Source organism: Scleropages formosus, chromosome 7, assembly GCF_900964775.1.
Source record: "Scleropages formosus chromosome 7, fSclFor1.1, whole genome shotgun sequence".
Lineage (NCBI taxonomy): Eukaryota > Metazoa > Chordata > Actinopteri > Osteoglossiformes > Osteoglossidae > Scleropages > Scleropages formosus.
Window position 1 is genome coordinate 32,557,745 of NC_041812.1, and position 22,260 is coordinate 32,580,004.

General features: G+C 42.5%; 1 protein-coding gene across 7 annotated transcripts; it reads right to left on the reverse strand.

Annotated features, from left to right (window-relative positions):
- Positions 1-202: 202 nt before the first annotated feature.
- Positions 203-13,977, reverse strand: LOC108941986 (ADAMTS-like protein 5). Of its 7 annotated transcripts, none has more exons than XM_018764976.2 (13): positions 13,913-13,977; positions 13,045-13,670; positions 10,109-10,253; positions 7,926-8,098; positions 7,688-7,748; positions 6,616-6,721; positions 4,951-5,075; positions 4,634-4,757; positions 3,107-3,270; positions 2,805-3,021; positions 2,596-2,691; positions 1,788-1,859; positions 203-1,573 (listed from the first exon to the last, which is right to left on the reverse strand). In XM_018764976.2, the coding sequence occupies exons 2-13, from the start codon at positions 13,080-13,082 to the stop codon at positions 1,263-1,265; spliced, it is 1,632 nt and encodes a 543-aa protein (XP_018620492.2). In that variant the 5' UTR covers positions 13,083-13,670; positions 13,913-13,977; the 3' UTR covers positions 203-1,262. The 7 variants fall into 7 exon arrangements, with proteins under 7 accessions (XP_018620492.2, XP_018620491.2, XP_018620495.2 ...); XM_018764975.2 differs by having other exon boundaries at positions 13,803-13,927; XM_018764979.2 differs by having other exon boundaries at positions 12,894-13,052; positions 13,292-13,927.
- Positions 13,978-22,260: the final 8,283 nt, after the last annotated feature.

The following is a 22,260-nucleotide window of genomic DNA, read 5'->3' on the forward strand; positions in this document are numbered from 1 at the left end:
TCTAGGGCAAAGTCTGGGCACCGAGTGCCGAGAACACCACTGTACTCTACTGCAGATTGCACAGTTAAAGTGTACAATGCAGTAGAGCATTGCAACTCTCATATATTATGGGATATCGCTGTTATTCTTTTATATGAATAGTTTTATTGTAACAGTAAAATTGCATTGTCCATTTAAAAAATAAACATAGAAAAGTCACTGGTAAATTATGGAAAGAATGTATGCAGTGTTGTGTTTTAATGATGTCAAACCTATATGAAAACTTAAGTGAGAGAAAGGTGCAGTATGGAAAGAAAGAGGAGAAACAGATTTTAAGACATTTCTTCAAACGAACACGAACTGTGAACTGATTGACTGGAGAATTTGTTCAATCCGTAGTACTTTTTGGCACCCTAACCCACCTAAAGAGCTCTTTTTGGTGTCAGATCGAGGATTCTCACTTTCTTCTCCAGAACAGGTTGTACACTATTTATACACTCTAGATGGGAGCTCCATCAAACATCTGCATAGCAGGCACTTTCACCTCCTCACAGCAACATTTTCACATTCTGATGCTGACTTACATTGGGTTTGAAAATGATAACTGAACTGGTCAGTTTTACATTCTAATCCCAAAAAAAGTTGCTTTATTGATTCTGTGCTTAAGGGTGGAACAAAAGGCCTGTAGACCTACAGGATGAGGCATGGTGAAAGATCATCGGGTGTGGCTTAATTGAGCACTCTCAGTGCCAAGTGCTAGAAAACTGCTGCATATACTGGTTTTGACTGATATATCTGATCTTACAGTTAATAGCATCCAGTTAACTGAGCTGCTTCGAAATAAATGGCATGATCCCAAAACAAATTCCAGTAGACGGGTTAGTTAAGGTTTGCTCTATCCTTTTGTGCAAGTTAAACATGCTGTCTTTACGTTAAACTTTTATGCAGTGGAATAAATGTTGTTAACAACAAATTATTCAGCTTAAAACTTTAAAAGATTAAAAGCAAGAATGATGGAGTATGTGTCACTGATAACATCATAAACACAATTTTTTTCCCCCTAAAAAGACATAAATGTACTTGCCTTTTAACCACTGGAGGTGTTACTATAATTATAGCTGCTGTTCATCTAATACATTCAGTCTAAAGTGGTGAGAATTTTAAATATATTTATAATAAACAGTGTAATCTATGGTAATTATTTACAAGTTCAGTCCAATAAAAGCGGGGCACAAGGACTGGGCCTGACAACTGCTGTCCCAATCCCTCAGTTTTGGCCACTGCTACAATCTGCTGTTACGGCAGTGCACCTCTAGGAGGCGTAACAACCTGTCCTCGCGGTGGTGGTATGGCTGGGCGTAGCTGTCCGGGTCCAGGAGAATGCGGTTGACGGCGTGCTCGTGATTGACGTGGCGCCGTGCCATTATGAGATACTGGCGGCCCTCTTCCAGCAGGGGGCAGTCACACACATTGGGCACCCACAGGAACTCCCTGCGCTCCAGACGGAACTGGCTGCGGTAAGTGTGCATGACCTGCACGTCGTAACGTGTCTCCTTCCCGAGGTACGCCTTTCCCAGGACCTTGCCCCGGAAAACTGACCCCAACAGAAACAAGCACACACACGCCCATAGATGTAAAATCGCACAAACATGGACAAACACAAATTCAAACTTTAAATCAAAGTAAAGACAGTGTATTAACAAATTACAGCAGGCAGGAAATTTAAAAAGAATTTCAGGCATCACACACACACACACACACACACACACACACACCATATGTCTGTTCACAAACACAGTGAGACTTACCAAAGTGTTTGACGCAGTACTGTTTACGTCGGTTGCGCTGAGCTCGCACCCTTCTGCACTGGTCACAGTGACCTTCAGGACAGAGCAAAGTGCAGAAGTCAAAATTCCCCTCATATTATGGGAACCACAAGGATATACAGTATAAACTGGTGACAGGCATGAATGGTCTGTTGTGTATTAGCACTTAATAACTGATGAAGCAGCTTTCACTGACAAGTCACACACAGCATTTACTCATTTATACAGCTGGACAGTTTTTACTACAGCAATCTAACCTTGCTCAAAGGAACTATAACAGGTGGAAGGATTTGAACCTGCAACCTTCAGGCCAGAGGTAACGGCTCCACCCCCTACTCCTCCCCATGTAGGCTTTGTCATTTTTTTTCACTAATTTCACACATTATTCGTGATAAAATAATACCAGTATAGAATATAAATGCAGTACAGAATAATATTTTTCATGCTACAATATTATTTTCACTTTCATTTTTGAATCTATTGCCTCCTTCTTTTCAGCACCACCAGGAAACTAATTTTTCACTTGCTACCCATTGTAAATAAAAAGTAAACTGAAGGGAATCACAAATAAAACACAGACTGAGACCCAACATTAAGATATACGGGTGCTCTGCGACAGCGCGACCAAATGATGTCCTCGTACAGCAGTTGAAGAGGTTGTCGTTACACATCACAGCCCAATGTTTGCATATGAAAATGATAACTTACAAAATGATAAAATACACAAAACAACCCAAAAAGCATGCCATTCTAAACACAGGCACAAGAAGCAGAGATTGCGTGTGCTTACCTGGGCGTATTGAGAGAGGGAGCTCATTCCGCTGGATCTCCACCTTCTTCAGGTATGACTGCTGGACAGGTCTGGAAGACCAGCTGCCAGGAACTACTAAAAGGGAGAAAGAACTATTGTTTCAGTAGTTCAGCCACCCATAAAGAGCCAAGGGAGGTCCAGTTAGAGTCATCCGTTGCACTGCTGAAGGAAGATACCGGTTGGCATATCTGAGCGGGGCTTAGCAGTGGCAAATCCAAGGTTCTTGGCTGCAGGAGGAGTGCTCGTGGAGGTCACACTGGTGGTGGCTGGTGAAGGCCATGGTGAGAAGTGGGTTGCAGTATGTGGCTGATGGAGTTGGCTCTTTCTCCCATGATAAAGAGCATAGAGCTCAAGAGGAAGCCAGTACTCATATTCTATCCCCAAGTCTTTGTCGATGGACAGCACCTGCACAAACATCACAGACCAGTGCTCAGAGTCTGTACTAACCCCTAGTCTAAGATCCAGCGCAGGTTGTGTGAGTGATCCTCACCATTACGCGTAGGTTCTCCTGGGTTGGACCCAAAACCTCAAAATTCTCAAAAGTGTCGGCCGAACGCCGGTAGAGCAGCTTGGTTCCAGCCACACTGTATTCTCCAGGTCTGCTGATCCTCCAGTGCCCGTTGATGACAAACTGTGAGTATCTGTTCTGCAGAGCTAGGGGTGAGTGCAGATCTTGCAGTGTTCATCTGATAATACTGCCCCAGCACCCCTGACTACAGTACACAGAAGCTCACCCATCGCTTCGACCTCATATTTCATTGAAAGTATTGTACTGACGAAAAGTGTTATCTCCCAGTATAAATTCAGGCATTAGAATTAGAAAGCAGATTTACAATTAGATTGTATTCATCTTATTTGCATGCCCCTTTGAGGTATGCTATCTGATAGACATAATCATGTTTAAATGAGCCACTTAGCATACTTTGATGTGTCAGTGGAAAAATATTGGATAAACGGCATAACCGAACCCTCCCAGTACCATTACAGAATGCTCCTGCGTACACATCAACCACCACTGCAGCACAGGGCGCAGTGTTGGGTGTGGGTTCAGTTCCCCACACACACACAGCTACCTCCTGGCAGCTGTACGGAAAGAGCCCAGAACGACGGCATTCCATTGGACCTCCACCCCTGCATCTCACAGCTTTGTGGGTCCCACGCTGCCTTGATCTCATTAACATTAAAGAGAGGCCTGCCAGCTTCATTGTTAAGCAACTAACAGTTTCAGCTAGAAACCAAGAGAGGACAGTAAAATAAGTAGCCTTTTGGAATGCTGACTTTTACTTTTTACACCTCTCACCCAGAAAGTTCCTGCTGTTGTCTATCACTTGGATGTGGGTGGCCCCGGCAGGAATTACGGTGACCTCGCTGTATTCAAACAGGCCAGCTGCACCGCAGGGACAGAGCGTAATGAAGAGTAACTGGGACAGTTTCAGGAGTACAAATGTGCAGTATAAACAAAGTGACATCAAATTCCATCAACTGCAGGCTGGATGTGTTACAGTGACTGTGCTACAATCTGACTGCGGTAGGTTGTGCCGCACTGGGAGCCAAAGGGCCCTTAACCTTGCGAACTCTGAAGCACATGGTTGTTGCAGTACTGACCAACGATCAGACTGCTGTGTGTTCCAGGTATAGAACCATTGATCAGACTGCTGTGTGGAATGTACAAGGCAGGTGAAATATTTCTACATTCGTTCCCTTAGCTGACACTTTTCTCCAGAGCAGTTTACACTGTTAGACTTCCCACAATAATTTACCCGTTCATACAGTAAAATAGTTTTTACTGCAATGATTTAAGGATGTACACTTTGCTCAGAGGTACTACAGCAGTAGGTGGCATCCAAACCGGCAACCTTAGGATCCAAAAGCAGGAGCTGAATCCATTACACCACAGGGAGGGCAGATAAAGTACTGACCACTGATCAGACTACTGTGTGGATTGTGCATGGCAGATGCAGTACTAACCAATGATCAGACTACTGTGTGGCGTGTGCATGGCAGATACAGTGCCTACCGGTGCCTTGATTGCTATTGTGATACATGCTGTGATGGCGCAGACAAGTGGTATTCTGTCCACCACACACCATGCAGATATCATTCTGCTTCTCCGAACCCAGGATCGAGTCACAGCCTGGCTTCTGAACACAGGGAAGCATGAGTAGCCCAGAGAGAAGGGGAGAGGAAGGAGGGTCATGGAAGTAAGAAAGCAGGTAAGAGAGTTTATGACCATCATGAAACTCCAAGGTTTGACTCAGGAGAAACACAGCCTTCAACATGATGGACAAAGAGCTAAGAGCTCGATGAGAGCTGGATGGAACCTTCTCCACTTACCAGGCAACGACCATTGACACACATGGAGCCTGGTTCCTGGCATGGGGTGCCATCCAACACATGCCCAAAGTTATAGTAGAAATTTTGTCCCAAGGCGAGGCAGCTTAGTTCACATGGGGAGGAGCCTGAGGGCAGAGGGGAGGGGTAACAACAGGGCGTGGAAAAATAACTGATATCAGAAGTACAGAGGGCAAAGGTATACTAATAAACACAAGTTATTCATTCACAAGCAACATCATCATTACAGCCTCTTGCCACAAACTACTGGCAGTACTTGACTTATGACACATGCGCCGTACGATAACCTGGACTTACGAAGGTCGTTTCATCATCCTTATTACATTATTTTTTTGAGTCGCAATGTTTGATCGTAATGTCTAACAACGATTGCTCTATCAGCCCCCCACGCTGCTGCAAGGCACCACTGACTCAGGCAGTCAGTCTGTCAGTAACTGCAGTTTATTTATAAAAACATTTTATTTGGATATGTATGTAATGTAGGGGGTGCGGTGGTGCAGTGGGTTGGACCACAGTCCTGCTCTCCGGTGGGTCTGGGGTTCGAGTCCCGCTTGGGGTGCCTTGCGACGGACTGGCGTCCCGTCCTGGGTGTGTCCCCTCCCCCTCCGGCCTTGTGCCCTGTGTTACCGGGTAGGCTCCGGTTCCCCGTGACCCTGTGTGGGACAAGCGGTTCTGAAAATGTGTGTGTGTGTGTGTGTGTGTGTGTGTGTGTGTGTGTGTGTGTGTGTGTGTGTGTGTGTGTGTGTGTGTGTGTGTGTGTGTGTGTGTGTATGTATGTAATGTTATCAGCCCACACACCTTATTCACCAAGGTGACTTACACCGCTAGATACACTACTTAGAATGGGTCACTCATCCATATATCAGTGGAACACACTCTGCCTGTCACTCACACACTATGGGTGAACCTGAACAGCATGTCTTTGGACTGTGGGAGGAAACCAGAGCACCCAGGGGAAACCCATGCAGATACGGGGAGAACAAGCAAACTCCACACAGACTGAGCGAGGATCAAACCCATGTCCTCTCGCACCACCCAGGTGCTGTGAAACAGCACTGCCATTCACTATAATTATAATTGCCTGTGGGGGGCGTAGTGGCATTTGGCCAGTGCCCGCTGCGTGGCGGGTCTGGGGTTCGAGTCCTGCTTGGGATGCCTTGTGGTGGACTGGCGTCCCATCCTGGGTGTGTCCCGTCGCCCTGTGATGCCGGGTTAGACTCTGGTTTGCCGCGACCTCGCTCGGGACAAATGGTTGTAGACATTGTGCATGTATAATTTCATAAAAGTAATTTCACACAGTATTCATGTGAAAATAATGCTAGTATAATATATTTGTGTTATTTTACCATGAATAGCTTGTGAAATTAGTAAAAAAATGTAACAAAGGCCTGTTTAAAGAAAATAGTATTCATCATATTAATTGTTTATATATCCTTATGGGTTATAGGGCTATTTGCGACTTATGTCAAAGTCGAGTTACAACGAGACCGTCAAAACAAAACCCCAGTGTTAGTAGAAGACTACATGTATACACATTAACACCATTACATGCATAGCATTCCATGGAGACACACACAGAGCTGGCTGATCCACTTCCCATATGCCTCAAACACTCTCACCCAAGTAGGAAGATGTCCACCTTCTCACCTCCATGGAAAGTGCTCCACCTGTAGCGAACACCAGCAACCAATGGGCGATCATTGAAGGCAGCACACTGCAGTTCCCGGAACACTACAGACCCAGGGGGGCATTCCTGCACACAGATGTCGGAAACCTGAGTTCTTCCTGGTCCACTTTGCCTCCCCCTACCCCCACAGTACTGGGAGCCAGCGCTCCAGCCTGAAGCCCCTGTGCTTTCTGTCTTGCATTTTCGTTCTTTGATTGGTAGAAGACAAGAAAACCAACTGGTGTCTGAGGGAGTCCAATGCATTGATCAGCTTATAGAAAGAAATAAATGTGGAATTTACTTAATACGACAGCAAAATGATGCTGTGATGTGCTCTTAGATGATAATAGTGAAGCTGCTGTCTTTGAAAACTGGAAGTGCACTGGTGCCTCATGTTTCGGACATATGAGCTATGAATTTTTCAAGATACAAACATTTTCCAGATTATTAATTTATTTATGTTTAATAGCATTTTCTTTTCTTACCCACATTGTTTAGAACTTGTGTCTGGTGTTTGTGAGTGTAACAACATAAGGAATGCTGCACATGATCATTCAGTAAACAATCGCCAGTAAATTTTGTCAACACTACATATTTCTATTATCAATCATTTTAAAATTATTTCAGATTGAAGTACTTTTTTTGTCTTTCATTCATTTTAAATTTAAGTATTTTGAATTTTTTAAAATATTTTAGCTTTCTCTGATGCTTTTATAGAACCCAACCTATAAATAACTCATGCTCTTGTCTGTATTAAGTCTAATTCTGTATTATTCATCTTTTTTTTGTAAACATTAGACAGAAAGTTGAACGTGGCCAGAAGTAGATGAAAACTACATGCGTTTATGCAATAAGCAGGTTAACTGTTGGGACTGATTAGGAGGCTGGGGAAAGATCAGTTTTTTATTTTTAGTCATTTTCAATTATTGTTTCAGTTGAGCTTTTTTCTCTTCAACCTGTTTACATATAATTACGCTGGGTGAACAAAGTCTGTTCCACTTAATTAATAAAGGAATTAAATAAGTCCTTATATTTCTGTATTCTTTACCATACCATAGTATTACAGGCCTTATACTGCCGTGGTTCTCCAATGCATGGTGTCACCACTGAGCTCCTGGAACACATGGAAGGGTCATGTTTTCATTCATCATAATATATTTATGAAGAACACCTGCAGAATGATCAAAACGCAAAATCTATTGATAACAAAAAAAATCAATGCAAGAGAAACATTTTACCAAATTAAAAACTACATTAAAAAGGCTTGCACTGATTCACTTGGGACCCCTACCTGGTGATACAAGTGCGGCTTCGCACAGAAGCTCCACCCCCACAGGTTCGTGAGCACACAGACCAGCCACCCCAGGTGCCCCACACAGTCTCCAGGTTCAGCATTCGACGAATTCGGGTGGGACAGTTGGCCAGAGGAGAAGAGGGAAAGGGTGAAAAGAAAGGCCTTCCTCTCTGTCAACAAAAACACAGAAGGCTAGTAAAAAAATGAAGGAAAAGGATGCAGAGGACTGAGAATGATAAAGAAGAAGCCCACATTTTATCTGTTGCTATTACCCATCCAGTCACATGAATGACAGCATAGTGGTGGCATGGTGGTATAGCGAGTAATGCTGCTGTGTCATAGCACCTGTGTGGTACAAGAGAACATGGGTTCAATCCCTGCTCTGTCTGTGTGGAATATGCATGTTTTCCTTGTGTGTGCATAGGTTTCCTCCCACAGTCCAAAGACATGCTGTTCAGGTTCCCCTATAGTGGGTGAGTGGGAGAGAGTGTGTGTTCCACTAATGTATGGATGAGTGACCCTTTGTAAGTAGTGTACCTAACAGTGTAAGTCACCATGGTGAATAAGGTGTATGGACTGATAATAGAGTTTGTTGGAAGCTTCTTTGGATAAAAGTGTCTGATAAATAAATAAATTTAAATAATCCTTCTTGTCCATAATGTAACATTTCAAGGAACCTTCGCAGCATGTTTTGCCTTAGGTTCAAGGCAAGTGGGGCAGCAGGTTATAGAGTAGTTATGGCTGCTGTTCCTAATCTGAAGGTCCCTGGTTCAAACCCCTGCTCCTGTTGTAGCAAGCTTCCTACCTTGAGTTGCTCCAGTAAGAATACACTTGCACAAATAAAATCAGAAGGTGTCACTTTCTAAAAGACGAATAAGTCTTGATTGCTTATAATATTCTCTTACGGATAAAATATTAAATTTGTGTAATTTGTGACAATACCATTGTCCAGAGTGTCAAAGCATTGTCTCTGCTATGGCAGTGCAATGGAGAAAACATTCAATTAATGTAGTGGGTCAGCTTAGAAAGCCTTCCCCTGCTAGACTGAGACATGATGTGACTGAAAGGCATGAGTGAGCACACGCATGTTCATTTTCTTTTGCTTTGTAGGGATTTAATGTTAACTCAAAGTTTAATATAATAAATGCTTCATTACTCCATCACTGGAAAACTGAAAGGTAAGAAAGCTGACACCAAACAAAAATTTTTTGCATCTTATTTTCCTAAAACCTGAGTAAATTTTTACATTTATTTAGCAGATGCTTTTCTCCAAAGCAGCTTAGAAGGAACTGTATGTAGTGTTATCAGCCCACACACCTTATTCACCAAGGTGACTTACACCTCTAGATACACTACTTAGAATGGGTCACTCATCCATACATCAGTGGAACACACTCTCTCTCTATCACTCACACACTGTGGATGAACCTGAAGAACATGTCTTTGGACTGTGGGAGGAAACCAGAAGACCCGGAGGAAACCCATGCAGGCACAAGGAGAAGATGCAAACTCCTCATAGACTGAGCAGAGATCAAATCCACATCCTTTTGCACCACCCAGGTGCTGTGAGACAGCAGCGCTACTTGCTGTGCCATCGTGCCGCTCAAAAGGCATTTTTGGAAAGTAAATAATAATTTACATGTAAGTCATATCAAAGTTGCAATCCATACAAATCTTTACATGTGTGTAAGCAAAGTATAAAATTGGAGCTTAAATATACTCAGTGTGTGGATCTTCTTGTCCCGCACCGTCGTAGGTGACTATTTTGGATGTATGCTTGTTTTGTCCTGTTACTGTGGCTGCAAAATTAACATGACGATCAGGCCTGTACAGGCATTCAAGATACGCAGGACAAGATGTTATACCCCATGCGTATATCACAATGGCTGTACACAAAGGCCCAGTCCAACCAATAGTATGAAGCCACAGAGAACACCATCCCGTGTAGCCAACATACACCTCCATGACCTGAGACCAAGAAGCTTAACTTAAAAATTAAGCCTCTCCAACCCACCAAACAAACCAACAAACTAAACCTAACTCATCAACCAAACCCACCAACCAACCAAACCAAACCAAACCCACCAAACAACCCAACAAACCAAATGAAACCAAGCCAAACCCACCAGCCAAACCAACAACATATTGAATGAGATGCAATTGTTTGTGGATTTTGTTACCTGAGCATCAAACTGCCCTTCTTCGTTCTGGATGGCAAGGTGAGATGCTTGAGTCCCTGAATGCAGCCATCTTTTGTGTTGAGGTGATGGACAAACTGAAGATGCCAACAAACTCACAAAGATCAGAACCAGCCAGTGCGGAAGCCTTCAAGACAAAGAAAGGAAATAAAAACAGATCTCATCTCAGAAATGGCAAAGAACCACTTAGCATTAATCAAAGGTCCAGAAAGAACACTGGAAAACTATATTTTGGGTCCAACTTAAGCTAACTGATGTGATATTTCATCTACAGTGTGACCTTTAATAAAAGTAGCAGTTTACAATACATGAGTAATAATGGCTTGTTTACAGTGACAATACTAGACTGAGGACCATTTTACCCCAATGTACTAAATTGTGTAGAAAATCCCATGATACATTTCTCCTCAACTGAGATTCCCATCAATATCTGCTGCTTGACTGCTTTCATATCATTTGATATTCCAGGGAAAATCGTATTACAATCTCATATCAATAAAATTATAGGCTTAGTAAAAACTATAAAGAGATGACTTCTCTCATTCCTTGTAAGGCCATATTTTAAAAATCTTCAAAAAGAACTATATTTTAAATGCTGAATTTTGTGTCTTGAGACCCTTTTACACCATGCCCAAAACAGCAAGAAAACAAATCAAGAATTCTTTTGACAGGTCTAAGACCGATGCTCTAAGAATGTCCAACACATGATGAGCAAATCCAGCCCCTAAAACAGAAATTCTGAATGAATATATATATGAATATGCCCCTGGATATTTTTGATTAATTGATAAGTCACTAAAAGATATCTGGGATACTAGGTCCTACTTATGACTTCAGGAGACTAGTTTTCTTTGATCATTTCCCACATGCAGAGATTTTTCAAACTGCCATCCCTACAACACTTGTATAAAAAAATCCTCTGAATAAATCTCAAGTCGTGCTTTTTAAACTGTTCAACCTGATATCTGAAGGTCACACTGTCTGATGCAGTAAAACAACCGTTTTCACTCATCCCTACAAGTGTAAAAGTACAGTACGTCATGATGGAAACAACCCTTAGTCTATATACACTATGTAACGCAGTCTCTTACTTCACTAATGAATTATCTGTATTATCAGTCATATTTTGATATAAAGAAAAAAGTTAAGGGAAACTGAATAGGCTTCAGAGGGTCAAAATAAAATGCTGTGACATCTGGCACGAGGACACGGGCTGTTCTGATGCCTATTTCCATCAAGTATCATCTTTAGTAACTAATAAGGGGATAAATTTAAACCGGAGAATGGACTAAATAAAGAGTGGCATTTGGACATATAACGGAGTTAAAGGCAGCACCAGCAGGCTGAATCACGTCAGCCTGGAAATACAGTGGAGTACACTTGTGTATACACCACAAACCTGACAGCACTGCTGGTCTGCAAAAAAGAGCTGCTTTTTAATACTTAAATATGCGATATTTGGCAGTACGTGCAACAACTCACACTGTGTCATTGTGCGCACTGATTTATTATTGATGATTGCGAGTAAATGAAACATCACAGACAGACCAGGTTAGGACGAGGAATAATTTATAACAACTGCTATTCATATCTTTCACTGACACCTCTCGTCTCGCGCCAGGAATTTCAGAAATTTCATACATTCGCACAGCAATGAATGAATTACATTAATTTTTGACACAGTGGAAAATAAATTACACTTGACCCCCTGAACAACACGGGTTGAACTGCGCGGGTCCACTTATATATATAGTATACGCGGAGTTTTTTTCAATAAATATACTGCAAAATTTTTTTGAGATTTGCTACAATTTGAAAAAACTCTCAGACGGACACTGGACAGCGTAGCTATCGAAAAAATTAAGAAAAAGTAAGATATATCACGAATGCATAAAAATATATGTAGATACTAGTCTATCATTTACTACCATAAAATATACACGTAATACGTATAACATTTACAGTGTTTTCTATCATATGAGACAATATGTTCTGACAGACAGACAGAAGATTCATCTTGTAAACAGACAACGTAAACAGTACAGTAAATGTATTTTCTCTTCCGTATCAATTTCTTAACATTTATTTCTTTTCTCTAGCTTACTTTATTGTAAGAATACAGTAAATAATATATATAACATACAAAATGTGTGTCAATCGACTGTTTATGTTATGTTATCGGTAAGACTTCCACTCAACAGGCTATAGTTTTTGAGGAGTCAAAAGTTAATATACGCGGATTTTCAACTGCGCGCGGGGGGGGGTCGGCGCCCCTATCCCTTGTTGTTCAAGGGCCAACTAATTCTTTAGCGACTAAAGTATGGGTGGCACAACGAGTAGCACTGTCTCACAGCGCCTGGGTGCTGCGAGAGAACATGGATTCGATCCCCGCTCGGTCTGTGTGGAGTTTGCATGTTTTCCCTGTGTCTGCGTGGGTTTCTTCCGGGTGCTCTGGTTTCTTCCTACAGTCCAAAGATATGCTGTTCAGGATTAGCCATTAGTGTGTGAGTGACACAGAGAGAGTGTGTTCCACTATGTATGGATGAGTGACCCATGGCATTATAAGTAGTGTGTCTAGCAGTATAGTCACCTTTGGTGAATTATAAGGTGTGTGGGGTGATAACACTACACAGAGTTCATTGGAAATCGCTTTAAAGAAAGGCGTCTGCTAAATAAGGAAATGTAAATGTATGCGGTGAGAAATCGAGCACGACTGGGGTGAAAAAGGGGCGGGCAGTAGAACTAGCAGCAGTAACTCTCGATGTACCTCTGGGACGCGTGCGACATGGCAGCTCCAGGTGCGGTGCGGCGACCCTTGTCTGGAACCCGTGCTCATCGATAACTGTCAGGTTCTATAGGAGTACGGGGTGCGTCCCCGGGATCCCAATCCGTGTGCTCGTGTGCGGCATTTCACTCACTGCTCATCCTTGTCCAGAAAGACCAAACTGTCCATCATCTGGCATTTGACATCCAACAAGCTGATCGCGCGCGTGTTGAATTCAATACGATATCGCCTCTTGAAAAGAGAGAGAAGGAAATGTTTTCACACAACATGATCATGATGTAGGTACCGTTATTATGGGACCATTCAGTGATGCGGGCACCTTTTCAAAACTTTCTGACCGAACCGGATTCGTGGTCCGGAAACAGACCGCCGATCTCTACCTTCTGGACGGAAAGGCGCGCGGTTTCCCTCAACCCAGGAGCATGACGATCCCGGGTTCGATCCGCACTGAGAAGGAAGGCGGTCACCCAACACTCCTCCTCTCTGGGCACTCTGAGCCCGGTCTTCTTCACCGCTGGAACGCTGGGAATGTTGTACTACTTAGTAATGATGTGTTCGGTGCCCCACGCAGAGAGAACTTTGTAGGAAAAAGTTTACTGATCCAAAGAGTGTTTAGCGAGGCTTCCTGTCAGGAGCGTGTGGCGAGGTCCACCTGTCTTCAGCGCTGCCCTGTCTGCGACATGATGAAGCTCCCTCCCCAGGCTATCTGTTTTACACCAGCTTGTGAGGTTTCCAGCACTTTCTCTATCTCATCCACACCTGGAATGACCATGGATTAAGGTTAAGGTTAGAGTTAAGGTTAGTCTAGGGTTAGAGTTAGGGTTTAGGTTAGGGTTAGAGTTATTGTTAGGGTTAAGGTTAGATTCAGGGTTAGGGTTAGGGTTAGAGCACCTGAAGTATGGAGACAGTATTAGAGTTATATTTCAATAATTCTTATAATGAGCAGTAAAGGGATTCATCCAGTGTCTCAAAGTCGGTACTAGAATCCATGTACCACTGACTTGGGGTTTCACACACTGAAGTCCCTCCCTGAAGATCACATTGGACAGCCTCTCACCCTGTTTCCTGACTGGTCTGAAGAACTTTCCTTCAACAAAAGGACTTAATGTTCTTAAATCAGCTTCAAATTAAATATTTCTGTACAGTAGCATTTATATGATTGCAAGCTGAAGCGAAGTGATATGAAAGGCAAGAATGTAGCCTTTCCGAATAGGATGTAGATTTGGATGCTGTTGCTAGCTGCACTGTGGATGTCTGTAATTTAGGGAAAAAAATAAACCAGTCTTTGTATCTTGGAATAAATTTGTTAGGCATCCGTTTCTATATTGTTATTATTTTCTGCTTATCTGATGATTTTATCCGGCAGAACTGACAGTATTTTATTCATTTATACAGCTGGTTATTTTTACTGGAGCTATTTTGGGTAGGTACCTTCATCAAGGGTGTGGTGTTAGTGTTAAATATAAAAGATATGAGACTGTACGCAGTCTTTTAGTCTTACATTAATAGTAAGAGTAGCAGAAGTGACATTGGCCAAGTGGATTACAGAGTGCAAGAGGTAGTGTTACCTCTTAGTTGTAGAAATAAATGATAAATACATATAAATATAATACACAATAAAGAAACTCATAGTAGTTTAAGAGTTTCTTCCAACACAAAGAGGAAAACAAAATAAATAACGATGGTTTTCTATGAAATTTCATGTTCTTGACACAATATAACATCTGCAACACTACCCCACTGTCTGATAGCACATTTATTACTTTATTTCTGGTTCAAGTTCTGATTCACTTGGGATATTGATGAATAAATAATAATGCAAAAGAAAACAGGAAAATTGTGGGGTCTAGATGCCAGAATGGAGGGATTCCTTCCTTCTCTGTGGTCTTCACAGTATAGTGCACAGTATCATAACTAAAACATTATTTCCCTTAATGGTTCAATAGCCATCCTCTGTTTGGTTCTTATACTATTCTGGAATCTTGCAACCATGAAAAACAAGTGTTTAACATGGCTATATGCTAAATATAATTCTGTATAATATATATTATTAAATACACACACACACACACACACACTTTCAGAACCGCTTGTCCCATACGGGGTCACGGGGGAACCGGAGCCTACCCGGTAACACAGGGTGTAAGGCCGGAGGGGCAGGGGACACACCCAGGACGGGACGCCAGTCCGTCGCAAGGCACCCCAAGCGGGACTCGAACCCCAGACCCCCCGGAGAGCAGGACTGCGGTCCAACCTACTGCGCCACCGCACCCCTATATTATTAAATATTTTAATTTAAATTTCAAATATAGTTACTTTGGCCTTAAACTTGAAGTTAGCAGGTAGAAATCATTTGTCTTTATGATTAGTTTAGTAATATTAATACTTCTGTCTTTATTCCAAGGAGGCTTTGCATGAGCAGTCAAGAATGTTGCAAAATTTTTAGTGCACAATAGACAAGGTCAGAGTCTGGCTATCAGTTTGTTCTAATGACTGCTTCAGCCTTGAGAGTTGTTGTCAAAACCACCCAAATATGTGCAATCAGGCGCAGAAGCAATGGAATTTTATCACACCCAAAAGCCCAGGCTCATTATATGTAAACCTGTTTTAAAATAGTGAAGGAGGGAATTTGGGGGGGGCGGGGAAGGGGGGCATGGTGGATTGGACCAAGTCCTGCTCTCCGGTGGGTCTGGGGTTTGAATCCCACTTGGGGTGCCTTGCGACAGACTGGCGTCCCATCCTGGGTGTGTCCCCTCCCCCTCCTACCTTACTCCCTGTGTTGCCAGGTTAGGCTCCGGTTCCCCGCGACCCTGTATGGGACAAGCGGTTCAGACAGTGTGTATGTGTGTGTGTGTGTGTGTGTGTGTGTGGAATTTGTAGAAAGTGTATAATGGAGTCTGGAAGGTGGAGAGGAGAGGCAGACATGGGACTGTAGGTGTCAACAGCCTCTATTGCTGGTCTCATGAAAAAGGGAGGGACAGCCAGCCTGAATCCCGCTGTCCTGCAGACATCTTGTAAAAGCTTGTGTTTGTTTAGCTCATGCCATGCTAAGAATTTTTCCTGGAAGATTGGCCTCGACACAAGTGTTCTATATTTTCGGGAGAGATGCTATTTTGGGTAATGGGTTGCAAGGGGTCTAGGGGGTGGAGAAGGGATATGATAGTTTAGGCTGGGGCACGGGTAAACATTGAAAGGGGTCCCAGTGGTGTCCCAGTCCCATGTCCAAGTGGTGAGGGAGTGTTCTGTTACACCCTCAGATCCCTATCTGAGTCCCAATAAAAAGGTCACACCACAGTTCAAGGGCAGGACTTTGGGCTGGCTGCTAAGTTTAACATCAAATCGCTTCATTGCGGTGAGTAATTACGTCCTAATTTCAGTTTTAGCCTGACCACATATTCCCATCAGATGTAAGAAACTGGATGCCAAAAAGATATGAAAATGGGTGTCACTGCTGCAGGCGTTTTGGAGTTGAATCTCTACAACTGACCCTGACTACCACGTATCAGTACTGCTCTCTAATGTAGTCCTTCTAAAGCAGTTTACTCTGCTCCGCTAGGTGCACAACCAGTGTGTGATGTTTTTTGTTCAGCTTCATCTTTTAATTGCTTCACCAATTCAATAGTGTGTGCCATTTGTTCCCACATGGAGTGAGTGCACAGTTAATCTGTCAGTAACTGAAATGTATTCTGTAAAAACTAGATTCAAAAACCTGGGCTGCGTTCCCAGTTATAACTGCTTTTAACACCCCAGCCAAAACCCAAGTGAAGTTTTAACATTCTGTAAACATCATTAAATGGAAACTGCCTGTAGCTCCAGATTTCGTGCCTCCTTTAATAACAGGCCACTTTGACACATGTCCAAAGCAACTATGCCTGAGCAGCCTTCATTTGTGGGGCTCTGTGTGCGTCACATTTACAGGACAACTGGTTTTATCCTCTGCTTTATTAGCAGCTCCTCACTCAGACCCATAAAGGCACACCTCCTGTACATCCTTCATTGATAATCTTAGAACGGATGTGAAAAAAAACATCACACCCATGATCTGATGTCTCTGTTTTTTACAACCATCCAACCAGTATGTAAAGTTTAAAAAATAAAATGCATCATGGGGTATTGTAGTCCAGGAGAAATGAATATAACTGCTAGAAGCAGTGTTAGAAGAAGCACAAAGTAGAGCTTCACTTAGAGTGCTGACACAACCTAGGGGACTCCATAAACAAAGCTTAGAGCTGTATAAATTTGCAAAGCTCTGTAATATATATTTATTATTTTGTTGTTGTTTATCTGACACCTTTGTCTACACACACTGTCCAAAACTGATTGTCCCAAGTGGGGTTGCAGCAAACCAGAGCCTAACCTGGCAACGCAGGACACAAGACTGGGGGGGAGACACAGGACAGGACACCAGTTCGTTGCAAGGTACACCAAACAGGACTCGAACCCCACACCCACCAGAGAGCAGGACCCAGCCAAGCCCGCTGCGCCACCGCACCCTCCACCTTTGTCTTGAGCAAACCCAAAACTAAAAACCTAAAATTTCTTCACACAGCAAATGATTTTGAGAGGGGCAATGCACTGATCAAGGATACTACAGCAATGGTGGGAGGAGGATTTGAGCCGACCTTCGCCTTGTAAGGTTGCATTCTTCACAGTTGCTCTTAACCATAGTCAAGCCAGACAGAAAGCAAAACTAAAGTCCTCTGGTCTGTAGTGGGACATACAGTTCATCGCACCACAAGCCCAGCATATTTTCAACTTCATGCTTACATTTTAAATTTATTCAGTTAGCAGACACCTTTCTCCAAAGTGACGTACATCTCATAGAAAATACAATGTGTTCATCGCATTAGGAGAAAGAGAGACATAGTTGCAGATGCGTGATATTTAAGTACAGTTAGTTTGTTTCTTTCCACCATAGGAATCAATGTTCACCACACGAGTAGCTGCATAAAACTCAGAATATCGAATATTCCTATTCACCTTCCTACAAATTATTATTTTTTTTTGAGATACATAAATATTTCCGTACAATACAGGAGTAGTGGCTGTGTAAAGGGTTACCCAGGCATGATCATAAAGTTATGGTACATGAACATTTAGACCCTACATGAACTTGAGAGATGAAGGGTGAAGTGAGTCTGAAAGAGGTGAGTTTTCAGAGCCTTTTTAAATGTGGACAGAGTTTCAGCGGTTCTAAGTGAGAGGGGTTGGTTATTCTAGTTTCTCACTAAATGTGAGGAGCTATAAGCATTCGTCAGCTGGGGCTTCTGAACACCTGCGACCACAGAGAGACTCAAATCTTAACCTTTTGAACTAAAGCCAGATACCTTAATCCATAAGGCCACACAGTTCTCTCACTGAACTCTGCAGTTTTTAAAGTGTTCAGGCACCCTTCTACTCACGTTGCTGGTTAGATTTGTATTCCCCCTATTTACTGTATCTATTATTTAAACAGTAAATATTTTAAGGAAATGTGAAGAAATATCCAGAATGCCAGCTTGTTTTTGAGAAATTATCTGAAACGCATGTAATGACTCCTAACAGGCAGTAGGGGACGCTCTCTGACAATGAACCCAAAGCAGCTCTGTGCAGGTTGGCTGCTGATTGACCATGGACATGAGGCCATTTTGTACTGTGGTAGAGGTTAATGCTACCTGATCTGTAAGCAGAGGCTTTTGTCATCACCCACACAACATGAAATATGGTACTTTACACACATATAGCCTTGCTGTATATTGTATACAGGTACTGTACACTCACAGATATGATCCTACATAGGTAGCGATCACACACACACAGATCCAGACCTAGAGGTGTCTCAAGGAGAGTCTTTCTGAGCCCTGCGATCTACGTGCTGTGGGCCGTCTGCATTTCTAAGGTAGAATTCTCAATGAAGCCATGTAATCGGATCGAATAGAGCGTTATGGGTACAGCTACTGGCATGTTGTCATACTGGTGGGATACCATCGATTAGGCCACTGATTGTTATGAGAATACAGTCATTTATTGGGGGTAAGTGGGTATTAAGTGCAGAGCAACAGAGTCAAGCCTCTTGCAAGCTTTGGTGTCCTGTTCAATAAAGAGATGAATACCATGCTCACACACAGGAACAAGTACATGTGATGGCAAAGCATTGCTAAGCTGAAAACAGGGAACCATGACTGACCGCGATCAAGTGGAGCGCACTGCGAGTGGGGATCAGTTGCTATAGTCACACTTCTATAGGAGCTTTCATGTCTGACTTCTCCATTTCATAACCAGCTAATGTAAAAACAGATTTCATGGTGAATTTACATCAAAGTGAGAATATTTTTTCAGGGATCCTGGTTTTCCGTGCTTGGCGTGTATGGTGTCTGTTGGCAAGATACAATGCCACTGGACTCTCTCCCATCTCAGTCCCTCTGGACTGACTGTCCAGCACTGCAGGGCCAGGGCTCTGTTTCAAACAAACATAATTGATTAAATTGCCACTCATATCTTGGGTCTGTTTGAGCGACCAGTGATCACATGTTCTCTTTGAGAGACTCATTTAGGTGAGTGATCGAGCAGATGGTTTGTGTTGCTGTTTTTGGATTTTGCAACCATATGCTGTGGCCAGTCTTGGCCAGACTGAGATGATTTAGGAGGCTTCGCCCAATGTGCACCACACACGATGAGACCTGCCGATGAGTGAACTCAGTGTCAGCCACAGGAGTTGAAATGTTGCGTTAAACTCATGACGTTTGAACTGAAAATAACCAGAGCAAGAACCACAAGCAAGGTCTCAGTTTAAACAAGTGTCATTCTGGATTAGCGTGCTTTTCAGATTTTTGTAGTGCTTGAAATGTAGGCATTAACATTTAAGAGGAGAAAATGTTTCAACTTTGGAGAAGTTCTAGAATAAATTGGTACACTCAAAGCCAGTTTGTATCTTCTGTTTTCCGCACTGAAAGTGCTGATGGATGACACGATGGAAATGAAAGTCTTAAACAGTTGTGTTTTTCCCTCTGCAAGTGTTCTCAGAAATTATATGGACACATCTCTTCAAAGCCACTTGTACCACTTGGATGACCTGAAGGTACCAACTAACAAGGGAGAATTCTGAGAAACAGGAAAGGCACCATGAGCTACATGCCTCAGGAGGGTTCACCCGCAAGTCGTATTCAATTAAGAAGGCCAGAAGAGAATTTATTCCTGTGTTGTGTGAAAATAATAAATGGTGAAAAATAGTCACTTAGGCTCTAGCTCCCAAAAATTTCTTAGAAAAAAAGACTGGAAAATATTTGAATGACAAAGGGTCAGTACTCACTGACCTCAGCTGTGGCAAAAAACTGTGGAAAATATAAATAACTGGTTCAGTTAACATCAGAACTGCCACTAAAAAAAAAAAGTCAAGACCTGCAAACTACAACTGAACAACTCATTATGGTGCATACTTATGTAAAATAGTATATGTCTTATGGATCATATTAATCTTGGAAACATCTATCACAAACAAGGAGGCATCATTAAATACATGCTAAACCCTACATGTGACAAATGAACTGTACTCAAGAATCATGTGTCTGCTTCCAAATCTCTCCCTCTGTTGATGTAATGCACTTCAGCATTTTTCTGAGATGTGTGTCGCATTGAAGAAAACCATCTGCTAAATGAATAAATGTGAACGTAAACATTGGAGTAAAATATGATGGATGTCTATTTATACATATGACTTCTTATAATATGCGTTATTTCAATTGTAAAACCAGCGGTAGCATCCAGATGTGAAAGATTATGATATTCCCTCCTTATGGAAGAGGTCTTTCTTTGAGTGAATGTGAAGACATTATTTTTAAGTATTTTAGTATCCTTAGTGCTAGTGATTGTACATAAAGTTGTCTGCATCATTTCTGTTTATAGCCCTGGGGGGATACCTCTTCCCACATCCCCCTATTTCTGTGTAATCCCTGCTTATTTCTGCTTTCAATGTTTTTCACTGGAGTTCAATCTGAATCTTCTGGCCAATAATTCCTTTCAATCCTGTTGACAAGAGATTATTAATGAGTCACTTATGATGTGTTGTAGCTAAACCCTTCTGAAAATCCAAATATATCATTGTCAACTTTTAGTAGTTTTTCTGAAAAAATTCACAAGGCTTATTATTCCTTCTCCCTGAAAATTTGTCATGAAAGACTTTTTTCTTGTAACATAACACACACACACACACATTTTCAGAACCGCTTGTCCCATACAGGGTCACGGGGAACCGGAGCCTATCCGGTAACACAGGGCGTAAGGCTGGAGGGGGAGGGGACACACCCAGGACAGGACGCCAGTCTGTCGCAAGGCACCCCAAGCGGGACTCAAACCCCAGACCCACCGGAGAGCGAGACTGTGGTCCAACCCACTGCGCCACCGCACCCCCTGTAACATAACATAACATAACATAACATAGCATAACATAACTGTGATGAAATTCATGGTAAACTGAAAAAAGTTTTTGGGAAAAGCATTTGCTAAATAAATAGATGTAAACTAAAAGGACTAAAGATTGCAATGCAATCTGTGTTTATGTTGGAATTATAGTGCTTTGATTCTGGTCTTCAAAAATGTCATTAGTCTCTATAGACCACTTAAATGACAAGTTATTTAAAAAATGATATCCCCTGGTTTTTGAGAATTCATGAGATGTTGTACCATCTCTTGGTCCTTAGTGGGTTTTATGACTTACCAATAACAATATGCAAGATACATATTTAATAATGTTTTTAGGTATGATGGTATTTCATTGGGAATTATTTTTTGTGAGTTTTTAGAAACTAAGCTGAAATACAGCGATTCTTCTGATCTGGACATGCATATGAAAGTGGTGGTGGGTGGAAGAATCACATACCAATTTCCTATAAAACACACACACACACACACACACACACACACTTTCAGAACCGCTTGTCCCATATGGGGTCGTGGGGAACCGGAGCCTACCCAGCAACACAGGGCATAAGGCCGGAGGGGGAAGGGGACACACCCAGGACAGGATGCCAGTCCATCACAAGGCACCCCAAACAGGGATCGAACCCCAGACCCACTGGAGAGCAGGACCCGGGCCAACCCATTGCGCCACCGCACCCCCCTCCTATAAAACATGAGCAATTAAAACAATTTCAAGGATCATTTAAGAGTGAGTGTGCATAATTGTAAGTATTTTATAACTTAAAAATCCACTAAGCACCTGGAAGACATTACACACACACACTGGCTGAAACCTCTTGTCCCGAGCTGGGTCGCTGTGAGCCAGAGCCGAACCCAGCAACACAGGGTGTCAGGCTGGAGGGGGAGGGGACTGAAAGACATTAATGCATCTCAAAATTTCAACCCTTTCCTTCAC